Here is a 25196-nt window from a genome sequence, read left to right on the forward strand (position 1 = left end):
TCTCCCCCCTCCCTCTTCCCCCTCTCCCTCTCCTCCCTCTCCCCGCTCTCCCCGTTTCCCCTTCTCCTTCCTTCCTTAAATCAAATCATTTGAAGTGGGAAGCCCACCTTTAAGCTAGGTCTTTGAGGTGCAAAATATCTGTTTGCTCTCACTCTCAATGGCAACTCCACTTCTTTAGCTTTAGAGCCTACTTCTTCAGGATTCCAGCATAAACTGAAACCAAATGTGACATCCAGCCTCATGGACTGAGCAACTAGGGGATTTTGGACTTTACAGTCATAGTCAGCCATTGTTAGATTAGCTAGGGGTGTAAACCATTCTAATAAATTCCTATGTGTGTGTGTACACGCACATTCACTCTCTCAGTCCTGTTCATCTAGAGAACCCTGACTAATACACATACATATATGCATACAGCATTCTGCACATTCTGATTATGGTAATCCCATGAAGAAAATGTAGAGTTAAGCAGAGCTTGATTTCCTTGGCTCACCTTCCTCAGTAGCTCAATTGCTTCTCCGAGCTCTCCTTTGGCAAAACAGATGCTGCCCATGTTATAAAAGGCTTCAGCTACTTTTTTGCCACAGTCCCCAAAGGTGCCAGAATTCAGTGTAGACTTTAGCAGTCTGTAAGCCTCCTGGGGGATAAACATTTAAAATAAAAATCAAGCCAATGGTTGTGGACACTGTGACAGTGCGTTCTCATCCCACAATGACACAATCAGTCAGAAGCAGTCAGTTAACAGTGACCCACCCAAGTACTCCATTGTACTATGAATTAATGTTCCCAGTGGATAATTAATGCCATTTAATTCACACATAGGGTATCAGTTAATCATCATGCTGTTCTATGGGATAGGAATTGTCACTGTACTTACTTTACAGACAATGGGAGAGGCCTGGATAACAGTTAAGCTCTTTCCCAAGATCACATTGCCCACAGAGTAGACATTTCACACCATAAGTCCATAGCCCTGATTTTTTCCCTTCTTCCACTTTTCTTTTTTTTAATAAAAAACAGATTCATTTTTTAAAGAATTATTTATTTAGTTAGTTATTTTATGTATATGAGTACACTGTGGCTGTCTTTAGACACACACTAGAAGAGGGCATTAGATCACATTACAGATGGTTGTGAGCCACCATGTGGTTGCTGGGAACTGAATTCAGGACCTCTGGAAGAGCAGGCAGTGCTCTTAACTGCTGAGCCATCTCTCCAGCTCCTTTCTTCCTCTTTTCAAACTTTCAGAAAATCCAGAGACTAGTAGATTCAACACTCAAAGTTTTCACCTAGATTCACATGATATTACCATTTCTCCACTTTTATTTTATTGTTCTATTCAGATATATATATGTATATATATACATATATACATATATATGTACATATATATGTATATATATATACACACATATGCATACATTTTTATTGAAAAGAAGATATAAACATGGGAAAACTTTACTGCTAAATATTGAAGCCCATGTCTTCTCAGAGCAGGGCTATTCCATATAGTGATGCTATTGTTACTCTCAATGATACATGGATACCATACTATTAATCTAATATGTAAATTTTAGGTTGTTTCAACAATACCATTTACATTTTTGAAAGTAGAGTGTGGTCAAGTATTCTATTTTGCATTTTTGGCTTTGTAATTCTTTTTCATAACAGTTCTCCCCACCCAACCCCTTTTCTGTTTGATAGCATTGGCCTATTTTAAAGTCCAGGCCACTCATGTTCCTGTACAATGCTCACCCTGATCTACTTGCTCCACAACAAAAGCTTAACAAAACATTCAGTGTAAATACCATTAACCAGTCACCATACCAATTACGTTCACTTGCCTTCCAATATATCGTCTTTTATAAAGATATATAATTTACTTCTTAAGTTACCTTATAAAGTAGCAGGTTTCCATGAGATTCGTATACCTCTTTTACTTAGACAAATGCATTCATACACTGGATGCTTCCACACCTGCTGCCCATACAGCTGTCCCTTACTTCCCAGGATTCTCCCATCCAGAGTGTCCCATTGTCTTCCCTACCCCCTTCCTTTGAAGCTCCCAGCCCCCACATTCATGGCTCCCTTTCGTAGGCCAGGCTAGCTTCACAGAGCTCTGCTTGCCTCTGTCTCCCAGTGCTGGGATTAAAGGCCTTTGCCACCAAGCTCAGCCTGTAATATGCACATGTAATAGAAGACAGGATCCTCATATGAAAAGGAACACTTGCTGTTTGTCCTGAGCCTGGGCTACTTCCTAGTGTAGTAGCTCTCAGCCTTCCTAATGCTTCGATCCTTTAATACAGTTCTCATGTTGTGGTGACCCCCAACCAGAAAGTTATTTTATTGCTATTTCATGACTATAATTTTGCTATTGTTGGGATACTAATGTAAGCATCTGTGCTTTCCAGTGGTTCTAGGCAACCCCCGTGAAACCACCATTCAACCCCCCAGGGAGTTACAACCCACAGGTTGAGGGCCACTGCCCTAGTATAGTGCTTTCCAGTTCCATCTCTTCCTGAAACATCTTTCTTTACAGGCTAATTTAATTTCACTGCACTTAAGTACCACAACCCCATTATCTATTCCTCGATTGATGGACATCCAGGCTGATTGCTTCCTTGCTAATTGTGAAAAATCAAACAAAACCAATAAACATGGGTGTGCAAGTGTCTCTGTGGTAAGACAGAGAACCTCTGCATGTGTGCCCAGAAGTGGAGTAGCTGAGTTATACAATAGTTTTAGTTTTACTTTTCTGAAAGGCCTCGTCACTGATTTCCACCAACAGTGGATAATGGCTCCTCTTCAGCACATCACTGGATGCTTCCACACCTGCTGCCACACCTGTTCAGCATTCGCTGCCATTTGTCTTCGTGGTGGTAGCCATTCTCACTCAGGTGAGCTGGTATTTTGAAACAGGGTTTCTCTGCATAGCCCTCCTTGTCCTGGAACTCACTTTGTAGACCAGGCTGGCCTCAAACTCAGAAATCCTCCTGCCTCTGCCTTCCAAATGCTGGGATTAAAGACATCTGCCATCAGTGCCCAGCACTTTATTTTTTATTTTTTTATGTTTATTTGGGTTTGGGTTTGGCACTGGAGACTGAGCACAGGGGCAGGTTCAAGCTATGAGTGTGTGCCTGAGCTATAGCCTCACCAGACCACAGCTCTGTAATTGTCATAGCCAAGAATCTCTGGACAAGAGGCAGAGATGGCGATAGGATAAAGACCCTGAAATACAGAAAATAAACACCATGGTATACAGTTTCCCAATGTGTTATGTGTCTTTAAAATGTTGAAGATCTTGCTAACACCCAGTTTTCTGTTTCTGTGGTCCTATTTCTTGCCCCATCATCCCTCATGAGATAGCTTCAATTTGCATTTCTCTAATGGCTACAGATGTTAGACACTTTTAAAAAACATTTATTAGGCATATGTATTGCTTCTGTTGAGAACTGTCTATTCAGGTCTTTGTGTGTTTTTCTTTCCCCCTTCCCTTTGGTGGCTAATGTTTGCATTTCTTTATATATTCTAAACATCAACGTCTTGCCTGAAGTAACTGTTAAGCTTTGCTGTGTGGCCACTATGCTGTTAATTTCTTTCTCTATGAAGAAGCTTTTAAATCTTATAGAATTTTGTCTGTGGATCCTTGGGGCACTTTCCTGTGCTAGAGAGGTGCTATGCCTATGTCCTCAAGTTTTTTGTTTGTTTGTTGTTTGTTTTATTTTTCATTAGCAGTCTCTGCATTTCTGGTTTTAAATTATGGCATTTGATTGAGTTTGTGCCATACACAATTACTGAAGGTTTTTCTTTAGGGTGAGAAATATGGAACTAATTTGTTTTTCTGCAGGGGATGTCCAGTTTTGCCAGCACTACTTGTTCATGAGGCCATCATTTTTCTAATGTGTTTTTGATACCTTTGTCAAGATTAGGTGTTGTGGGTTTGTCTCTGGGCCTTCTGTCATGTTCCATTGATCTATGTGTCTGTTTTTGTTCTAATACTGTGGTACCTATCACCATGACTCTGTAGTATATATAGTCTGGAGTCATGCAACGTGAAGGTTCCAGCTGTGTTCTTTCTGCTTTGAATGGCTTTAGCTATCCATGGCCTTTAGTGTTCCCATACATCAATGTACTTTATTCAGAGAGAGTGAAGAGCTTTGGTTATTGCTGTACTCTTTATGAACTGTATATAGTATCACTTAATCACCCATTTTGTGTGTTTAAACAGACCATTTCCTTAGAACTAAATTGAACATACAATCATCATCTTTTATGTGCCCAACTGAACAAAACATTGTAACTTTAATTTTTCAAGCCCTTGGGTCTGGAGAGATGGCTCAGTAGTTAACAGCACTGACTGCTCTTCCAAAGGTCCTGAGTTCAAATCCCAGTAACCACATGGTGGCTCACAACCATCTGAAATGAGATCTGATGCCCTCTTCTGGAGTATCTGAAGACAACTACAGTGTACTTACATATAATAAATAAATAGATCTTTAAAAAATTTTTTCAGTCCTTATTTTTAATGATGGTTCTTAAATGCTTTAACCTTCCTTGTAGCCAACTACTCACCAGAGGTAATGGAAAAGAAAGGAGGGGAGAAGAGTAGACCTATTTAGAAAGATTCTTTAGAGTAACTTCTGTCTTTGTTGTCTGAAAATCAGCAGTTCAGTTCACAGGTTAGCAGGCAATGGCAGGTCAATCCACTCGCAAACCCTTCACAGATAATACACCAGCAGCCCACTTCAGTAGAGTTGGGTCAGCAACAGTGGAGGCACGACCTAATGAGATAGCTAGGCCTCAGCCTTGGCATGAATGAGCAGGAGAGACCAATAAAGTACCAGGAGCCTCTCCTCCCGTTGATGACCGACTTGGCCATCTTCTACTATACACATGCTGCCAGAGCCATCAGTCCCACCATGTGTACTCCTTGGTTGGTGGTTTAGTCCCTGGGAGCTCTGAGGGTACTAGTTAGTTCATATTGTTGTTTGTCCTAAGAGGCTGAAAACCGTTCAGTTCCTTGGGTCCTTTGTGCCCCGCTGTAGGGGAATACCAGGGCCAGTAATCTGGAGAGGGTGGGGTGGAGAGCAGGGAGATGGGGGAGGATCAGGGGTTTGTTCTTGGTATTTTTTTTTTTTTGAGGGGAAACTGGGAAAGGAGAAATCATATGACATGTAAATAAAGAAAATATCTAAAAAAATAAAAAAATAATAAAATAAAATCTAAACATGAAAAAAAAGAAGAAGAAGAAGAAGAAGTACCAGTAGTAGTTCTCAACTGTGCCTCTCTCAGGGAAGAGAAGATCAGAGAGCTGCAAGGCTCACAAGCTTGCACAGTTAGCTGTACCAGCAAGCCAAGCTCTGCCTCCATCACTCCATGGAATCCTAGTTATACCTTCCAAACATCACGTGTCGTCCACGTGCTTTGCCTCAGCACGTGGATCCAATCAGCCAGAGTCTCTGGAATCGGGGAGAAGCTGAAGCACAGCACCGGAAAGTTTGGGGGAGGTTTGTTTTTTTGTTTTTTTTTTGTTTTTTTTTCCTCTACGGAGTCCTGACAAATGCAGCTCAACTATGCAATGTAAAGTGGACCAATACATGCATGTTGTTAGCAAAGAGTCTTTTACCAGGTGTCCTTTCTTGTGTTTGCTTTAGCAGAACATCCTCTCTCCTATGTCTGTTTCAGTGAAACATTCCCTCACGAGTCTGCCTTGGCCTTTTCACAACTCGGTGCACTTTAACGAAACGTTCCTTCACATGTTTGCCCCAGCAAAACACCATCCAACTGACTTTCCAAAGAACTCTTGAGTTTCCACTTCAAAACATAACTTTCATACTTTAATAGTTTTGAGAATTTCATACATGAGCCTGCTGTATGAGAATTTCCTGTGTGAGTTTGCTGCATTTACATATCTCTACCCTTCATTTTCTTCTCTCCAACTTCTTCCATGTAGCCCCCATCCCTACATCCCCCTCTCAAGTCCATGACCTCTTCCATGTATATAATGGGTTTAGAGCCTCACCACATAGGCTTGCCAACATATTACAGAGGTCATGCCAGAGGAAAACTTGATTTTCCCTCCTCCATCAGCCACTGAAGGCCTCGAAGCTCTTCATCTGAGAGTGGCACTTTGTGAACGTTTGCCCAGTTGGTACGTGGACAGATCTGGTCTTTTACAGGTTTTATTGTTAAGAGTTCATGAGTGGGCTGGAGAGATGGCTCAGCGGTTAAGAGCGCCAACTGCTCTTCCAAAGGTCGTGAGTTCAAATCCCAGCAACCACATGGTGGCACACAACTACCTGTAATGAGATCTGACGCCCTCTTCTGGAGTGTCTGAAGACAGCTACAGTGTACTTACATATAATAAATAAATAAATAAATCAAAAAAAAAAAAAAGAGTTCATGAGTGCAGCGCACAGGTTTTATCCTGAGAAGCCAATGTCACAATAGTCCTCCTGGTCCTCTGGCTCTTACAAGCTTTCTAACTCCTCTCCTACAATATTCCCTGTGCTTTACGGGTGGAGTTGTTGAATAATACATATTTAAGGAAGTTACACAGTTTTTCAGGAAACAAAGTCAACAATTCAGAGATCTCAAAACTCTATACCTTTGTATTTTTCAGAACAGAAAAGCATAAATATAGATAAAAGATGTCTCTATTTTCTCAGTATTCAAAAATATTTTACCTATCTGGCTAAATTTGTTTGTAAGTATGCCTTCTTATTTATACCCATGCAATGGGCTTATTTTCAATTATTTCCTTAGTTTTCAGACTTTTCATTAATAATGTACAGATACAAAACATGTTTGTATTTACCTTTCAAATTAAATTAAATTGGTTGAACTTATTAGTTTTAAGCATGTGGGGTGTGTGTGTATGTATGTGTATGTGTGAGATCTTTAGGACTTTTATGTAACATTTTATCATTCTGAATAGATAGCTCAGCCTACTTTATAATTTGAATTTTTTTTTTTGGCCTATTCACGTTAGTAAAAAGTTAAAAGGACGTGTGGCCTTGAGAGTGGGCATTCTCGTCTTGTTCCTATTCTATGACTTTCAGTTTTCCTTCACAGAGTATGATATTAGCAAGGGTGGATCATATGTGGCCTTTACTAGTTAGCAGCAATCTCTTTCTCTTCTACTGTTGAAGACATGACCAAGTCATATGCATTTCTGTTCTGGTACTTTACAATGAGCCTAGAGCTCATATCAAACTTTGAGGAGGGTAAAGAAGTCCTTTGTAAGGCAAAAGGTGTGTAATGAAATTAAGCAACTTCATGAAATAGTTATTGGGCACCTACTACGTGCTTGATTTCACACACTGGGTGCACAACAGCGAACAAGGCAGACCCCGATTCCTGCTCCCATGGTGCTTTTTCCTAAATGGCACAGCGATCATTTCAAAGTTCTGCTTTACAATGGACCAGCAATCACTGGGACTCAACTCTTCTTTTTGTCTTTTTCCCAAGAGCTTGTTATTCTAGAAAGTGCCTGGTTTTAGAAGAGGAGGGCTGTGAACCACTGCTTTTGTAATTTTATTATAAACAAGATCATGATGTTCTTTGCACCATCATATAACAAGAATAAGCTATTAAAGGCTGAAAAACTCATTTTTAAAGGTAAAATTACAGACCTGTGATTATTCTATGGCAGTGAGATTCAAAATTAACCTTCTGAGCCCTTAGAAAATGTCATAAGTCACCATTTCTTTCATTTCTACAAATACTAGTTGATAAAGATGTCACAAGTTATAAAAGTACTTCTTCTATGTGGCATAAAAGAAGCTTTTTTTAATGAAAGGAAATACATTTTAACCATATGCTTATAAATTCACTTTTAAACTAGTTGTCATATGGCCAATGAGACCAGGTCAAATCCATCCAAGTTTCCCATGTGCCTGAGGAAGTACAGGGTTGGTTTGGTCAGCTCAAAGAGAATCTCAACATACAAAGGTCAATGCTGTGTTTAAATGCATAAAGCTCAGGCCATACCTCTTAAGCGATGACTTAGACTAATGGAAACACTAAATAAAAATGCCAGGATATGCACTGGTTGGTTTTTATGTCAATTTGATACAAGCTGGAGAGAAGGGAACCTCAATTGAGAAAATATATCTATATATCAGCTGTAGGTCATTTTAATAGGGGTTAATGTGAGAGGGCGGTGCCATTCTTGGCCTAGTAGGTGCTATAAGAAAGCAGGCTGAGCAAGCCATGAGGAACAGCACTCCTCCATGGCCCCTGCTTTACTTCCTGCTTCCATGTTCCTGTCCCACTTAGGTCTCTGCACTAGCCTCCCTCAGTGATGGACTATGGTACGGAAATGTAAGCTGAAATAAACTCTTTCTCCCCAAAGTTGTTTCTAGTCTCAGTGTTTCACCAGAGCAATAGAAATCTAAAGCATTTTACATAACTTTTAAAATGTGAAGCCAAAATTCTGGCTAGTAAGAGATGAAGGTAAGACTGAGAGGGAAACACCACCATAAAAAAAGAAACATGCAGTTAGAGCCAAAGGTAGTGGCTGGTTCTGCCTCAAATGAGTAAGTTTATAAAGGTCTGAGCTGTTGCGGTAAATATTATTTGCAGGTTTCTACCCACACCTTAGATCACTTAGTTCCCAAATAAAACACACAAAACCTTTATATTTATAATAAACCTTAAAGCATTAGAGATGGGCAGATATCAACCTTCTGTGCTATTTTGTCTATTTCCCTGTCAATAAGCTCAAGATATCACTTGCCATGTTCTGCCTGGGCCACTCTTACTTACTCCAATGGGCTGGCCCTCGTGGCCATGTACTCATGATCCACCTACCCCAAGGCTGTTCCTTCTTCTCTCCCCCTCTCCCAGTGCCCTCTGCCTTAGACCTCCCTCCAGCCTACTCTCCTACTCAGCTCCAGGCTACAGGCATCTTTAGTCAAACAACAGTTTTAAATTAAGGAGCAAGGTTTGCACAATAAAATCTGGAATATGTGAAAATTCACTCTTCTTGAGGCAATTAGACCTTAGGATACAGAATTTAGCACTATGGTTCATAGCAACAGACCAAACCTCAACTCTGAGCTTAAAGTGTTCTGGATTGAAAGGACTTCATGGATAATGACAAAAGCAAATTATTTTATTGATATCGTAAGCAACAGCAGTCTCATGTGTCCTATCCAGTTTAATCTGAGACTTCTGTGAGCTCTTGTTTCTGAACTGTGAAACATAAACAGGCCATTGATAGCTAATAAACAAAATAGGGATCATGTTTATGGCTTGATATCATTTACCTGCTTTTCACCATTTTGGATGAGCCATGTACAAAAGTCTTCAATGGTGGTGAGAGTTTCATAGTCTTCTGAGCCCAGGGTTTGGTATGTACTAATACTTCTTATAAAGTATATCTCAACAGCATCTAGGAAAATGGAAAGAATTGTTTAAAGCAAGCTTCAAGCCTTCACAAATGTCTGTTATCAGTTTGGGCTCCATTAGCATCTTCCTGCATATAGTCTATGTCTGCTCCTGTCCCAGGCTTCACAAAGACCCTCAAAAAGTCCAAGGCAGAATTGGATAGAGTCAGATGGTATTTTTATCATGGACTGCATGCATGCATTTCAAGTAGGGGGAAAGGCTTCTGTCCAAATAGTCCTGTTATCCTAAAGGTCAAAATAATCACCATATTAGACTTGCAGGAGCATGGAAAGACTATACTTTTAGCTAAAACCCTGATAGAAATTTTATGTTTAACATACATTAGATGTATTTTTATACATCAAATATATACATAATTATAGATGCATGCATACCAAGATATGATTTGGGAAGTTTTACTGTTTAAGAATGTACCCTTACAGCCAGACTATGGTAGCTCACTCCTATGATTCTACCACTTAACGGGCTGAGGCAGGAAACATTGCCATGAGTTTGAAGCCAGCCTGGACTAGAGAAGGAATTCCAGACTACACATTTGGTTTACAAATGGAGATGCCACCTTTGACAAATGCCTTGTGGGTTTTTTTTCTCCTGCCAGTAAGGCTGCCTGCTGATGGACTGGCTCAAAAAATTCAAGTCTGGATCAAAACATGCTTACACAACAGTTGTGGACCAGTCATCCATCTTGTCTTTCTTTAAACTAGCCAACCTTAAATTAAGGTTGTATCTACTTTGTTTCACTTTCTGAGAAAATTTCAACCATTCTCCTTGTTATTTGGCTTCCTTAGGTCCATTGACTATAAGATGGTTACCCTGTACTTATCAGTGAGGACATACCATGCATGCCCTTTCGGGTCTAGGTTATTTCACTCAGGGTGGTATTTTGTAATTCCATCCATTTGCCTGGGAGGTGAATGGAAGGAGAGAACTGGGTGGGAGAGGGGATGTCCCATGGTGGGGTGGCACTCAAGAGGGGTTTCCCCTTCTCTAAGGAGAACAGGAGGGGTAATGGTGGGAGGGGCTTGTGAAGATGGGACTAGAAGAAGAGGGGGACTGAGGTTAGGATATAAAATGAATAAAAAGATATGGATAGAAAAATTAAAAAAAAAAAAAGAACCTTGCCTTGCTAATTGATTTGAAGGTAGAAAGAGTCCTTTATCATTAAGCAGGATTTTCACTGTAGGGTGTTTCATACATACCTTTTGTGGATTAAGGATTAAGGATTGTTCCTTTATCATAAGTGGATATTAATTTTGTATAATTTTTTTCTGAAGAAATTGGTGCAAATTATATGTCTTCATCTTTAGTCTATGAGTATGAGGTATTGACTGGAAGTTGAATATTGAATGAGCCTGAAAACTTTCCTCTAAACGGGGAAACTTTGGGTTGTTTATTGTATAATATTTATTTGCTATGTATCTCATTAAGAATGTTTTATATCTACATAGCAGAAAGTACTGATTTGTGGTGCTTTTCTTGTAATGTCTTTATGATACTGGCATCATAAAATTAGGAAGTATTGCCTCTTATGGTTTTTGCTTGTTTGTTTGTTTTTGTATGCATGTGTTGGAAAGAAGCTAGTTGCAGTGAATTTTATTGATGTAATTAAGAGTAAGGCTCCTTAAACTTCTCCCTTTTTTTCTGAGACTCTAGGGAGGAGACCCTGAGGAAGGTACTCAATGTATTAGGGGTCAAGTTGGGTCAGGGTCTTCTCAGAAGATAGCGGCTTCTCTCTTCCTCTCAAGTTCTTTCTCATATTGGTGATCCAAGGGCTTCTTTCTCCTTGGTGACCATGTAGATGGCGAGGTTGGCTTACCATTCATTGTTATGTCAGAAAATGAGTTGGACAAAGAGCTCCTTGAAGGCAATGCCAACCCCAGCATTAAAGGCAGAAAAGTGGGTGTTGCTGTGAAAAAGTTCAGGAGACAGTCTGGTTTTCAGTATAGCTCAGGATGTCTCTTAGGGGGATGTGATGGTTAGGAGCCCTGACTAATACAGGCACCCTCCAATGGCAGGTTCACCACCCTCTTATTTGTTTGTTTGTTTATTTATTTATTTATTTTTCATACAATATATTTTGTCATAGTTTCTACTCTCCCAACTCCTCCCAGGTCCCCCCTCCTCCCCATCTCTCTATCCACACAACTTCCAAATTTATGTGCACTCTCTCACTCTCTCTCTCAAAATAAGACACTAACAAAATGAAAAATTAAGACAAAACTATTCAAACAAAGCAAACAGCAGACACAAACCATGGCGTATAATTTGTATTAGTCAACTACTCTTGGGCTTCGTGCCTGCCCGCGTGTGTTCTCATTCATATTTGGTGTCTTTAGTTGGAATGTCAGATCCATGACAGACACATTGAGGGTAGGAATGCTGGAGAATTCAATGGCCTTCCCATTAGCTCTGGGAACACATTGCCCACAGCTTTGACAGATACAGGGATGATGTTTTAGCCAGCCCGATGGCTCTCAGACCACAGTTTCCTAGAGAGGCATTCCACTGGTTGTAGTGATGAACCATAGTCTTGAGTCCATCAATTATGACAAAGTTGTCATGGGATGATGTTGGCCAGGTCAGGGATAGGCAAATGACTGAAGGATAGGCGCTGCTGGCAACTGTGAGTGAGTTGTCATATGAGTTGTCTCATGGTGCAAACCCATCACAGACATGGAGGCATCAACAGAAGGGCCAGAAGTAATGGCTCTTTTGGCTCCACCCTTCAAATGGACCCAGTCTTTTCCATCCTGATAAAGATATTCATAGAATCCACAGCATACATTGCACCAACATCACCCCACTTGATGTTGGCAGGACCTTGTTGGGCCCTATTTGGCCCTGGTTTGGCCTTGAGGACAAACCCAAGCCTGGCTTGAGTTTTGTAAACTCTCTCAGTCACTTCCATACTGGAGTGACAACTATCCCCACCCCCCATCATCTCACCTCAGCAAAAATTCCACCTCCTCTTTCAGCCCTTTATAGAGAGATACCCTCCCATTGATGACTAGTTTCCTTTTCTCAGATCTGACTGTACCACGTAACTGGAACAGGAAGGAAGACTATGTAGGTAAGGTCAACAAAGGCATCATTGGTGTCAGTATCCAATTCATCAGAGTTGAAGACAGACTTAGTGATCAAGTGCCCAAGATGGCCAGATCTGCCCACTCCTACCTTCACCATCATGTCTCAGGGACAAGGCTGGACAGAGCTAAAAGCCCCTTGTATAGTTTTTACTTAATACATCTTAAAATTTATTTTTGTGAGTACATGTAAACATGTAGTAAGGATGGGTATCCATGTGCCATGGTGTGCCCATGGAGGTCAGAGCCCAACCTTCAGAGTCAGTTTTTGCTTCTACCATGTGGGATTTGGGGACTGAATTCAGGCATCAGGCTTGGCGGCAAGCACCTTTATCTGACAGTTCACCTCACCATCCCTCCTGTATGTTAAGAAAACGACAGATTTGGTATTATTCTTTCTTTAAATGTTGGGTAGACCTCCAGAGTGATATTGTCTACACATAGAGATTTCTTTTTTGGGAGGGGTATGAATGTCTTTTTAATTCATATGAATCTGTTAAGGTAGTTACTTGTTCATCCTGGGTGAGTTTTATATTCTGTTGACAGGATTTTGTGACAGACATAGTTTTATATCTTTTTGTAATTGAAGTTTCAATCTCTTTTTTCATATTATACCTTTTGGTATGCTTAGAAAACCATTCTCAAGTTTAGATTTTAGTTCTTTCTATTCTAGAACTGTCTTTTCTCATGTCTAATTGTTATTTTCAGTTTTGCTGCATAAAATTTTGATCTAGCTGGTTTACTTTTGTAATAAAACTCAAATATACAATTAAATTTTTTTCCAGACAGAGTTTCTCTGTGTATCCCTGGCTGTCCTGGAACTCACTCTGTAGATCAGGCTGGCCTCGAACTCAGAAATCTGCCTGACCCTGCCTCCCAAGTGCTGGGATTAAAGGCATGCGCCACCACTGCCTGGACAATTTAAAATTTTTTTTTTAAAAAAAATTTAATTGTACTGGGTTAAATAAGATTTCTTCCGTGCAAGTCTACAGTGTACCTTGAGCATATCCTTCCCACCCATAAAGCCTCACATGGTGTTCACTTTGATTGTTAAGTTTATGTGATTTAGAATCACCATGGGAACAAATCTCTAGACAAGTCTGGCCTGCTCTAAATGTGGCCAGTGTCACTCTGTGGGCTGGGGTCAAGGCTGAATTAAAAGAAGGGGAGCTGAGGAGGCATTCACCAGCTCCCTGCTTCCTGACTACAGATGCAGTGGAAACCAGCTGCCTCCTGTTCTTGCAACCATGACATCACACATACTCTTCTAGGATGGAACACTCTCTCCGAAACTCTGTGCCAAATAAACTCTTCCTCCTGCCTCTTCTGTCAGGTGTTTTATCACACCAGTAAGACCTGTAGCTAATGTGTCCAGCTCTCTCCCCTCCCCATTGAGCCCTGCACCCTCCCTGCATTCCCCTCTATTTTTAATTAGATATTTTCTTTATTTACGTTATATGATATCTCCTTCCCAGTTCCCCCTCCGAAAAAAAGAAAAAAACCCAAAAATATGAAAACAAAAACAAAACAAAACAAAACAAACAAACAAAAACCCTGTTCCCTCTTCCTTCTCCCCTCCCCCTGCTCACCAACCCATCCTCTCCCTCTTCCTGGCCTTGGCATTCCCCTACACCGGGGCATAGATCCTTCACAGGGCCAAGGGCGTCTCCTCCCATTGATGACCAACTTGGTCATCCTCTGCTATACATATGTTGCTGGAGCCATGAGTCCCACCATGTGTACTCTTTGGTTGGTGGTTTAGTCCCTGGGAGCTCTGAGGGTACTAGTTAGATCATATTGTTGTTCATCCTAAGGGGCTGCAAACCCTTCAGCTCCTTGGGTTCTTTCTCTAGCTCCTTCATTGGGGATCCTCTGTTTTCTTAGACACTTTTGTTTCTACTTTCATGTACTGTGTATGTATTTTATGAGTCTATAAGAGAAAACACATAAAACATGTCTTTCTGATACTGACTTAATTCACATAATATGATGACCTCTAGTCATATCTACTGTTCTGCATATAACATCACTCTTCTTTATGACTGAAAAACATTCCATTGTATATGTATTTTATCCATTTCTGTCAATGGACACCTAGGCTGCTTCATAACTTAGCTGTTATGAATAGTGCTGGTATAAACACCCATGTGCATGTGTCTCTATTTACATCCCCACCAGCACTGTACAACAGCGTGTTCTCGTCCACATCCTCGCCAGCATCTGCTCTGTTTGATAGAATTTTAGATCTTTTTTGTAATTAAAAATTTCAATTTCTTTCATTGTATATGTGTGCTTAGAAAGTCCTTTCTCAGAGTTTAATTTTAATTCTTTCTATTCTAGAACTGATATTTTGATGGATAAAGCCTTATCCATCAAAGTTTTTATTTTTAATCTAGCTGGAGTTTAATTTACTTAATTATAAGGCTCAAAGATATACATTTTAAAACTTTTCTGTTTTTTTCTGGGGTTTAAAGAAAGCCTGCTTTCATGTGACTTCTGACTGGGGTGAGGAAATCTCAGTTCAGTCTCTGTGCACATACTCTGACTGTTACTGATGTTGAACCTTATTTCACATTTATCGCCCAGTTGGAAGGCAGCTCTGCTCACTGCCATGCAGCCAACACGCACCATCATCTGTGTTCATCTCTCAAGACCTGCTTCTCGGTTTATTATCTCATTTAGGATTGATTTGTTTGGGTTTTGTCCTTTTTTTTTCAGTTCCTTTGATATTTTAGATACTAATCCCATACATTGTAGAGCTAGCAAAAACAGGCTGGCACTTCAGTTTTTCCCTTTGCTCTGCAGTGTTTTAATTTGATGAGATCTCATTTGCCATTTGTTGGTATTGTTTCCTGAGTGACAGGAGCCACACTCCAAAAGTGTTCACTATGCCAGCATCCTGAAGTGTTTTCCCTATTATTCCTCTATCAGTTTGAAAGTTTCTTCTTATATTAAGGTGTCTGGTGATCACTTTTGGAGTTGGTTTTCTTACAGGATAAGAGAGAGAGACCGTGGGCTAAGCTTTCACATGTGCTAATCCAGGTTTTTCTAGCACTTTATTTTGAAAAGACTGGTTTTTTTTCTCCAATATACATTTTTTACATCCTTTTATCTAATATTAAAAATAAGTATGTAGGAGACTGGCAAGATGGTTCAGTGGCAAAGGAGCTTGCTTCCAAGCCCAGTGAACTGAGTTCGACCCCCAGGTCTCAAATGGTAAAAGAAAAGGATTGACTCCTTCATGCTGTCCTATGATTTTCACATGTGTACCATGGCATTCACATGTGTAATCATGCATTCAAGCATGCCTATGCACTAGAGTGAGCATGCATACACACACACACACACAGTAAATAAATAAAATAGTCATTTTTATTAAAAAATTGAGAAAAATATAAGTTGTCTTAGAATTGAAGTTTTTTCACATAAAAAGCTAAATATCTCACACATTTACAAATATATCAGGTTTCTTTTAATTGCAAATTGTGAAAATCTGTTACACATGGAATGGGCCCACTATGGAGTATACATAAATCTTAGAAGGAAAAAAATTATTAATTGGAAAATTCCTACTCAGAAAGTCTTCAATGACCATTCGGTATTGAGAATATAAAATACCAAACTTCAAAATAAAAAAGAATTTTTTTGTAGCATAGGAAAACAAAGGAGAAAAATATACAGACTTGTTCTGCAGTACTGGCTCTCTCTGCCTCGCCCTTTCTCCAACTGCAAAGTAGCAGGCACTTCACAGCATGGATTACTTTTACAAGCAGGAGGGAAAGGCACTGACCAGTTCACATTCTCTACAAATCCCACAGTCCTCTGACGGGACAGAGCCCATCATCCTCTCTGGAGCCAAGAGAAAGCAGAGTTCCTTTAGCCATAGACTCCCGTGTCCATTAGGCTGCCCAGGCCACACTCTCATCCCTCAGCAGTCCAGCTGTCTCTCCATACCCACAACCTCCCCAGACAGAAGAGCTTCGCTGGAGGATCCATTAAATACTTAGCTTTCCTCTAGAAATTCTAGTACATCATCTCTGAATACAGGTCAAGAAAATTCTAGTTGTTCCATCCTCCTCTCTTGTAAGCCAGAGGGAAGGAGTTAAGGCTGAGCGCGGGAAGAGAGGAATGGGTGCCACCACACTATTGAGCCTTATGGCAAGCCATGCTTATAGCTTGTGTGATCTCTACAGCTTAGGTGAATGTGGTGGACATTGTAAGGGAATACAGGAAATAGCTGGTTCTGATGCTCAATTAATTCCAGAAGACATTATCAGGTATATCATCGTGTATAATTATGGAATTGATTTTATACAGAATCGTGACTGGCTTTATCTTTCCATTAAAAGTGGCTACCTATAAGCTCTTACTTATATGAAGATCATTTGTCAGTTTGCTTCTCATACATAACTGGGGAAAGACGATAAATACAATACCACCTCCTCCACCTACCCCTGTGCTGGGATTCTCCGGACAAGGCATAAGCTTTTGCTAGTAAAGCACTCGCCTCAGCAGTTTGGGGGCTGACTTCGGAAAACGAAGAAACACAGATAGAATAGGCCTGGGGAGAAAAAAACATGACAATCTCAGTACCCAGTGACAGTTGGGCATGGTAACAAGCTCAGTGCCCAGTGACAGTCTAGAAATCTTGACAAGCTCAGTACTTCCCACTGTGATTCTTGAAAAAGTAATTTCACCTTCTTTTGCAGATGGGATGTATGCTTCTTAGTGATTAGGGCTCAGGAAACATTAAAGGAAGCACCATACGTAAATATTGGGCACTATCTACCATTTGGTTAGTAAATCTCAGTCACATTAATTCCACTGGGTCTCCATCAGAAGATAACTGTGACCTTAGCTCAACATCACAAGGGTTCAGTGTCAAAGACAGTCAAAAAACAAGGAGCTAAGAGCCTGCTTAGCCACTTACTGTGATACGGGAATGCCCCTTAACTTCTTCATAGGAGAAAAAGATGATGGAAACAGTATTTGTCATGAACAGTTGCTGGCTGCTGTACATGTTAAATTTATTCATATATGTAAAGTGCTTATCATACCACCAGGCATTCAGTAACCATTAGTGTAAAATAATAATTACTAGTGGTATTGTCCATATTATTTGTGTTTAAATGGTAAATACTGTCACTTAGAAGAGTGAAAACAGCTGACTTACAGCTAGCACAAGGAAAGAGCCACCCATTCATAACAATTCACGGGCCAAACCCACCATTATCTCAAGGGGCCAGAGAGACTGTTATCACCCTGCCAGCTAATCTCCTGGGTCAGATTTTCTGAGTCCAAGTTTCTACTTTGCCACTTGTTAGCCATATAACTTCAGTTGAGTTAGCTCTAACTCTGTGCTTCACTTGTTTAATCCTTAAAATTAAGATTACACAGCAATACCTATTTTAAAGGCCTTTGCTTGTGGGTTAAAAGAAATATATACCCAGGTGAACATAGTTAAAACATTCTATAAATTTTAATGCATTTTTGGGTGTGGCTGTAAACATTGATGTTGATTACTCTCTTCAACCTAATTTGACCATACTTTTAAGAGATCCTCAAACTTAAAGTGCATGTCTTTCTCCATAGGCAGTGACTCCAGCACCAGGGCAGAGCCCTCTAATGCAGAGTTTCTCAAACCATGGGTTGTGAACACCCTTTGACAGGGGATGCATATCAGATAATCTGTATGTCAGATATTTATATTATGATTCATAACGGTAGCAAAATTACAGTTATAAAGTAGTAGTGAAACAATTTTATGGTTGGGGGTCACAACAACGTGAGGGACTGTATTAAAGGGTCACAGCATTAGGAAGGATGAAAACCCCTGTACCAATGTTTCTCCCCATTGCCTGGTGTTCATAATCTTGACTTGTCAAATTGTTCATCTCTGCTTTGCTAGCTGGCTTTTCACATAAACTGTGGGGTGGTGCTATCACTTTTCTGGTGCATCAGATCCAGCACATGAGGATCCTTGAGGCTCCCGGTGACACTGCAGCCTTTTATCCAGCAGACAAAGGTGAATTTCATTAACAATTCAAAGTGCATGTTAAATGGAAATGTCTTAAATGGTTTTCATATCACAAGGCTAACATTTAGGACTATGTTTTGGTTTGAGTATTTGTCAGTTAGTAATCTCCAAGTGAGATGCATTGATGTTATCTTAACCTTAGATTTGGAACTAAAACCATCTGCAATGAACTTAAATGGCAATTGACACATTGTAACAAACTATCATGGGGTTTCAATTAAAAGACCCCTGTGGTTTTAAAAAATATGTTATGTATTATTACGTGTGTGTGTGTGTGAGTGTGTGTGTGTGTGTGTGCAGATCCACATGTGCAGACACATGTGGAGGCCAGAGGGCTACTCTGTGGAGCCTACTGTCCCATTCTGCCTTCTCATGGGTTCCAGGGATTAAACTTTGGTCACCAGACTTCCCTGGCAAACACCCCTGAGCTGTCTCACCAGTCTGCTCTCTTTTCTTAGAGTCCAGCTCCTATGTATTTTCCCCTTGGGGCAGACTTAAGCTTGGTTTCCTTGGTTTCATCCAGCACTAACAAAGACGAAAGACCTAGGAGGGAATGTGGTATCTCCTGCTCAGCTCACAGTACATATATGTTCACTAGAGTTGGAGGCCTCTGCTCAGGTGTGTTTAGGTTTGAGGCTGTTTGTTGTATGGGGCTGGAGAAGAGTTGAGGTTAACATGGAACCAATTCTTCCCCTTAAGATGTTAGGGTTAAAATAAGGGACCAACCTTAATCCCTCCTTATGAGAAGCAACAGGGCCCGTAGCCAACAAGACCACCCTGCCAAAGAACCAACCTGCTGCAAGTACTGGATGGCCTGTTCGTGGTTCTTCCTCAGCTGCTCGATCTGAGCGATTTCTTCATACAAACCAATCAGATCTGATGTGTCATGACCCTTGGCAAGGATAACACCACAAATTGCCTTCTCAAAGTATGCCAGAGCTAGGTTCATCCTGTGCATGGCCAAAGAGGCTCTATGAGACAAAGAATTGAAGGTGGGAAGTCACTCAGAGGTCACTCACTCTCTAGACACTTTACGGAATTAATTCCAAGAAGTAAAGAATTTGTCTTCACAGGCCAAGCATCCGGACACCTGGCTCAAAATCCACTCTTGCTATAAACTCCCATTATCCTGAATTTTGCCCATGAGATCCCACAGACTACCACCATTGACTTAACCCATGGATATGTTTTATTTTTGTATAATTTCTATAAAAACGCACAGGGAAAAATGTCACTCAGAAGTTTCTAAGGTGGGATAATTTACCCATAAGCACAGACTTCAGTGAAGGTAGGGTGAAGCTCCAGCCCCAGTGACAAGCTTGTGTCTGACAGGCTGCATCCGTGTGAGTCTGACAATCCATCCATATTTAACACATGTGACAGGTTTACATAGGAGACTCATAACTGGTAGAACTAGCAGTTATGTGTGTCAGGCTGTGACTATGGAATTAGAAGCTGTGCACAAGCATGCTATGCACCTCTTCAGCTTCACAAACAGACACTTTTTTCACTTTTTTCCCCCTCAGGTCAGGCTGGAGGCTTCTCTGTATGTAGGGCATATCCTAGCCTGCAAAATCAGGCCCCATTTGAGGCTTCTCTAGAATGGTCTTTTATTACCCAGTTGCTCTCTTTATCACACTAGAAGACACTAAGATCCTGAAATACTCAGCCTGAGAACTACCTCTCAGCAAAAAAAAAAAAAAAAAAAAAAAAGGTGTCTGAGAGTACAGCCTAGGTTAGGAACTGTAGAGGGCATGAGGTTCTGAAAGCTGGTACTGCAAGACCAAGACCTTCAAGTCTGGTCACAAAGGAGAGCTAGAGAGCCACCAATGTTTAAGACTGAGGTTCCTGGCTCCTGAGACTCAGGAGATGAACTACCATCTACTGAAGGTTGATGGAACTCAAAACCTAGAGCAATATATCTCTGCCTAAGCATCTAGAGCTACCAATTACTGGCTTCTAAAGCCATGAAACTAGCTGTTACAGCTTAAAGCCTTTGGGTTTGTAAACTCCACAAACTCTTGGCTAAATATGATGGCCCACACCAATATTTCTAGCACTCATAAGGCAGAAGCAGGGGGATTATTATAAATTTGAGGGCAGCCTAGGCAACAGAGTTGAGATCTTGTCCCAATTAAAAAAAAAAAAAAAAAACCTCAGGGTTACATATTTGTGATTTGCATCTGCAGAGAGCAAGAGGCCCATGAGCTAGCCATTTCTGAAAGACTTATCTTCTCCTGAACATGAGAGTGAATGACAAAGAGCCATGGCAGGCTGTCTGTCTGATCAGTCTTTGTCACAATTATTTCTTCCATCAAGCAGACAAGTATTTCTTTTGAACAAAGGTGTTTCTTTCTTCTTCAGACATTAAGAATGGCTCCCACAAAGAGCTTTGAGAGAGATGTTAGGAAGCTGTTTGGCCTGAACGATCTCACCTTATTGTCTCCACCCTTCACTGGGAAAAGGCATTACTAGATATTTGTCTTTACTATACATTTGATCCATATCACACATAACAGCAAGGTACATAACAGCAAGGTGCAGAGAATGAGCTATGAATTCAGTTGTTGCAATGATAAACCAAGCTCTTCAACTTGTTCTATCACCTCAGTTAACATTCCTGTGCCTTGTTTTCTTATCTGTAAAATAAAAATATTAAGAATGCCTATTCTTATAGGTTATAACAAGAACTGAATGGAATACAGTTTCAAAGTACTCAGAACAGGGTGTGGTATGTGTTAAAAACCTAGAAGGCATTCTAACACTAAGTATATATACAAACAGATACTCAAAGACTGTGGTGTGGATAAGCAGAGTACACATGAGGAATGATTGTGAAAAAGAAGCACAGCTTTGTTTCAGAGGGCAGAAACCTTCAAGTGCTGCCCTCCATGACAGCAGGAGACATTCACCAGATTCTAACCATGGCCCTATGGGCTTGTCGATAGTGTGATTCTGTTGAGAACTTTCCACCATGTCCCCACTGTGTCCCATGTGACTTCGAGATTCCTGTGTTTTGAGGAGGCAGATGTGATGCCTGGGTTTCATTTACTTACCATTCTGTCATCTGCCCTACCATGCCAAGTACTTAAAGTTTTTGGAAGGAGATTTCTTTCAAGGATGTGAAGATATTTGAAAAATCTGGAGAACAGTAAACTCTCCTTATTTCTTTTTTCTGATTATCTGATGGGCCCACTTTCCTTTCTAAATACTTGATTCTCAGAAGATCCTTAACTCAAAACAGTTTTAAGTCTTGTTCTGGCTTGAACAAATCCCTCAGACTTTGTTTCTACACAGTACACAGCTTTCCTTAAAAAAAAAAAAAAAAAAAAAAAAGCATGCCTGTACACTGCTCTGAGAGTCTCGAATTAAATGTCTTAAATGTTCATTTCTTATCTGTTAAGATGCCACATTGATGGTAAAAGTTAGAGGCCACTGAGAAAAAATAATCAATTCCAAAGTAATGTAATATAATGTGTGTGTGTGTGTGTGTGTGTGTGTTGAGATCACAGATCTACTATGTAAAAGTTAAGTTACCTTAAGCTACTGGTTCTCAACCTTCCTGATGCTGCAACTTTAATACAGTTCCTTATGTTATGGCCCCCAACCATAAAATTACTTCATTGCTACTTCATAACTGAAATTTTGTTACTCTTATGAATTGTAATGTATATATCTGACATGTAGGTTGAGAAATACTACCAAGTGCTTAGCCAGTTCAGTCCCTCACTGTTCCTCTGAGGAAATCACAATCTGTCCACCTCCATGGTGGTTGAGAGGAGTAAGCGCATCAGCGTATAGTAAGCTCGCAGAATCCACATTTGATAAATGTGACCTTTTTTATTACTAGGTGACCTCTGGGCTTTTTGGTCTAAACACACCCCCTTTTATCACATCACAGACCAGAAAGAACCCCAGATCTCATTCACAAAAGTTTCTGCTTCTTTATGGCTGATCTTACCTGCCCAAAGCAATGGTTAGGTCTTTCTCCGAGACTTGGATTCCACAAATGTTACCATTGTTTAACTCTTTCAGTTCCTTCATATTTCTCTCTGCTTTCTGCAGGTGGATGTAGGCCTGTTTGCCAGTGAACCAGTCAAGGGTAATGCCAGGCACACTAACTGCCACTATACACACATAGTAACCTATAAGCTAACAAAAGAGGCCCTTGGGAAAACAAAGCGGTGTTTGCAAATGGGCATTTCACTGCATTCTCTAGTCTCCATGTGTATGTCATGAAGAAGGGAGAATTGCTGGAAAAGAACAAGGCCTTGGGCTTCCTGCGGTGGCTGCCTGAATCCAGGTCTGGAGTGGTGAGCATCTGCAGGACTGAACAGAAACTGCAAATTATACTAGATTTCCTTTAATAACATCAACTGCCGGACAACAGTTATCCATTTTAACCAAATTGTTTCATAGCGGTAGGAAAGGAGAGGAACTAATTACACTGAAGGGGACTTTTTTGGGTCATTTAGAAAATTCAAGAAAAGCAGGTTTGGTGCCAGAGGCAAATATCAGGAAAGAAAATCCCCTTAATTCCCAAACATCCTTCCATTTCCCGAATTTCAGCCTCTCCCTGCTAAGAGTGTAACAACAGAAGACCACATATAGCAAGCTGACCACAGAACCGATAGAGAGGCAGCGTGTAGATGGGGAGAGATGGGGGCTGCTGATCTCAGAATGCTCAAGATTATTCAGAAACTGTACTCTTCTTGCTACCTTCCAAGTAGGGGAGAATATACACAAAGACCCAAACCACAAGTTTCTTGAGGATATACATTGATATTATGCCTCTTCCTAGTGTACTGAAAGGTCTGCATGGCAGGAGCTTGTACGCTAGTGTGACATTGCTGGGAGATGGTGGAGCCTGCATGTGTGGGAGCTGGTCATGGACAGAAGGCCTTGATGAATACAGCGGGAGTCCAGCACCTTCCTCTTTCTTTTTCTGAAAGTGCTCTGTCTGCATGTCCATCTGTATACCAGAAGAGGGCATCAGATCCCTTTATGGAAGGTCGTGGCTTCTACCCTGTGGCTGCTGGGAATGAAACTGAGGACCTCTGGAAGAGCAGCCAGTGTTCTAACTGCTGCACCATCCCTCCAGCCTCCTCTGTGTTTCTCATCTCTTCCCTGGCTATGAGTAAGTGGTTCTGCTTTAGCAGTAGCTCCTGCCACGATGCTCTCTGCTACAGGCCCAAAAGCAGAGGAGCCATCAGATTTTCAGCTAGAACTTCTACAACTATCATCAGAAATAAACTGTGTGATCTCAGGTGATTCAGGTATATATGAGAGTCCTTTTCTGGAGCTGTGGAGAGAGCTTCCTTGGTCCATTTTCTTGACTTCTGGATTCACAGGTAATAGTCTTAGTAGCATTTTAAAAAGGATTAGATGACCAAGAAGCCATTAAACCAGTGGGTTCTACTAGACGTCATAGTTGCCTGTGGCTTTCAAGCATCTAAAGGGACAGAAGTACCCTAGAACTAGCAATACAAAATCTCCAGGAAGGAAGCCATCTAGCACGTGTTCATAAAGTTGCCCAGAGAATTACAAAGGATGGGAGCTATTTTGCTAAAGGGTACCTTAAATCAACACCCATTCTCTCCAGTCCTATACTGTGACCACCGCTACCGCTTACACACTGACTTTTGAGTGTTCATGAGAAGCCCACCAGCCTCACAGGGCCCCGATGGGCTATGGGGTATGTCGCTAGTGAGATAGCTTCCATGCCTCACCTTCAGGTTTAGAGGAACAGACACAAAAGTAAAATGCACATTTTTTGTAGGTGGACAAGCACCTTATGGAGGGCCTAGATAATGGAACGTAGCTAACAGGTTTCCATTTCCTACCCTCCCATCTGGCATGTAGTCTGTAACCTTGATCAGCAGATCCACTTGGGAAAGAAAGGATATTGGTTTTGTAGGAGCCAGGATATCCCCAGAGTATAGTAAAGTATGACCAGAGTTTCCAGGATTTCCTTTTTGTCCTTGTCTGAGGTTGTGTTTCGTTTCCAGGTCAGCAGTGTGTTCCTGGCCTTCACCGCATGTTTCTTGGCCTGAGCTGGGAGGCCTGAGGACGTTAGAGAGGGGGGTATCAAGAAAAAACAGACATTACCTAAAGCATGTTCCAATCAGAGGCATCCCCAAAAGAGCAGAAGGTGGACAGCATGGTTGTCAGGTATTGTTCCTACTGTGAACCAGAGTATTTGGAGTATTTATACGGAACAGTTCCCTGGAGCTACCCTAGGACTAGTAAGCTGGATTCTCTAGAATAGGTCCAGGAAATTCTATTTTGAACTCCGTAAATGATCTTTATGCAGCTTTCTCTGGATTGATCTGCAGATCCCAGTTTGAAAATCACTAACTTCAGGGGATGGGAGCTGAGTGACTCCTTCACAGTTCTGCTGAAAACGCCTTGTGACCTTTTCAACTTGCAAAGCTTCTCTATCCTCCAAATGGCAAATGACACTCATTCTGAAAGCTGCCCCTTCCCAAGCACATGGACACACACAGGGCTAGTTTTCAAGCTTTCTGGAGAACACATTCTATAAATACACGGGTTCAGGAATGTAATTACTTCCATCTGAGATTTCTTTTTGTCTAATTCAAGATGAAGCTGGCCATCCTAACTGGTCACAAACACACACAAGAATCCAATTTCTAAGTGCA

The 25196-nt window shown here is 40.9% G+C and overlaps 1 protein-coding gene across 3 annotated transcripts in view; it reads right to left on the reverse strand.

The window, feature by feature from the left end:
• Ttc23l (tetratricopeptide repeat domain 23 like) overlaps positions 1–25196 on the reverse strand; it is a 55673-nt gene that overhangs the window by 12225 nt on the left and 18252 nt on the right. For all 3 annotated transcript variants that reach the window (XM_031360342.1, XM_031360341.1, XM_031360343.1), the window contains 6 exons: positions 24441–24597; positions 22496–22621; positions 19328–19505; positions 16950–17058; positions 9273–9397; positions 494–637 (listed from right to left, as the gene is read on the reverse strand). In XM_031360342.1, the coding sequence (XP_031216202.1) occupies positions 494–637; positions 9273–9397; positions 16950–17058; positions 19328–19505; positions 22496–22621; positions 24441–24597 (839 nt within the window). The remainder of the gene's footprint in view (positions 1–493; positions 638–9272; positions 9398–16949; positions 17059–19327; positions 19506–22495; positions 22622–24440; positions 24598–25196) is intronic.

This window comes from Mastomys coucha, unplaced genomic scaffold, assembly GCF_008632895.1.
Source record: "Mastomys coucha isolate ucsf_1 unplaced genomic scaffold, UCSF_Mcou_1 pScaffold8, whole genome shotgun sequence".
NCBI classification, from domain to species: Eukaryota; Metazoa; Chordata; class Mammalia; order Rodentia; family Muridae; genus Mastomys; species Mastomys coucha.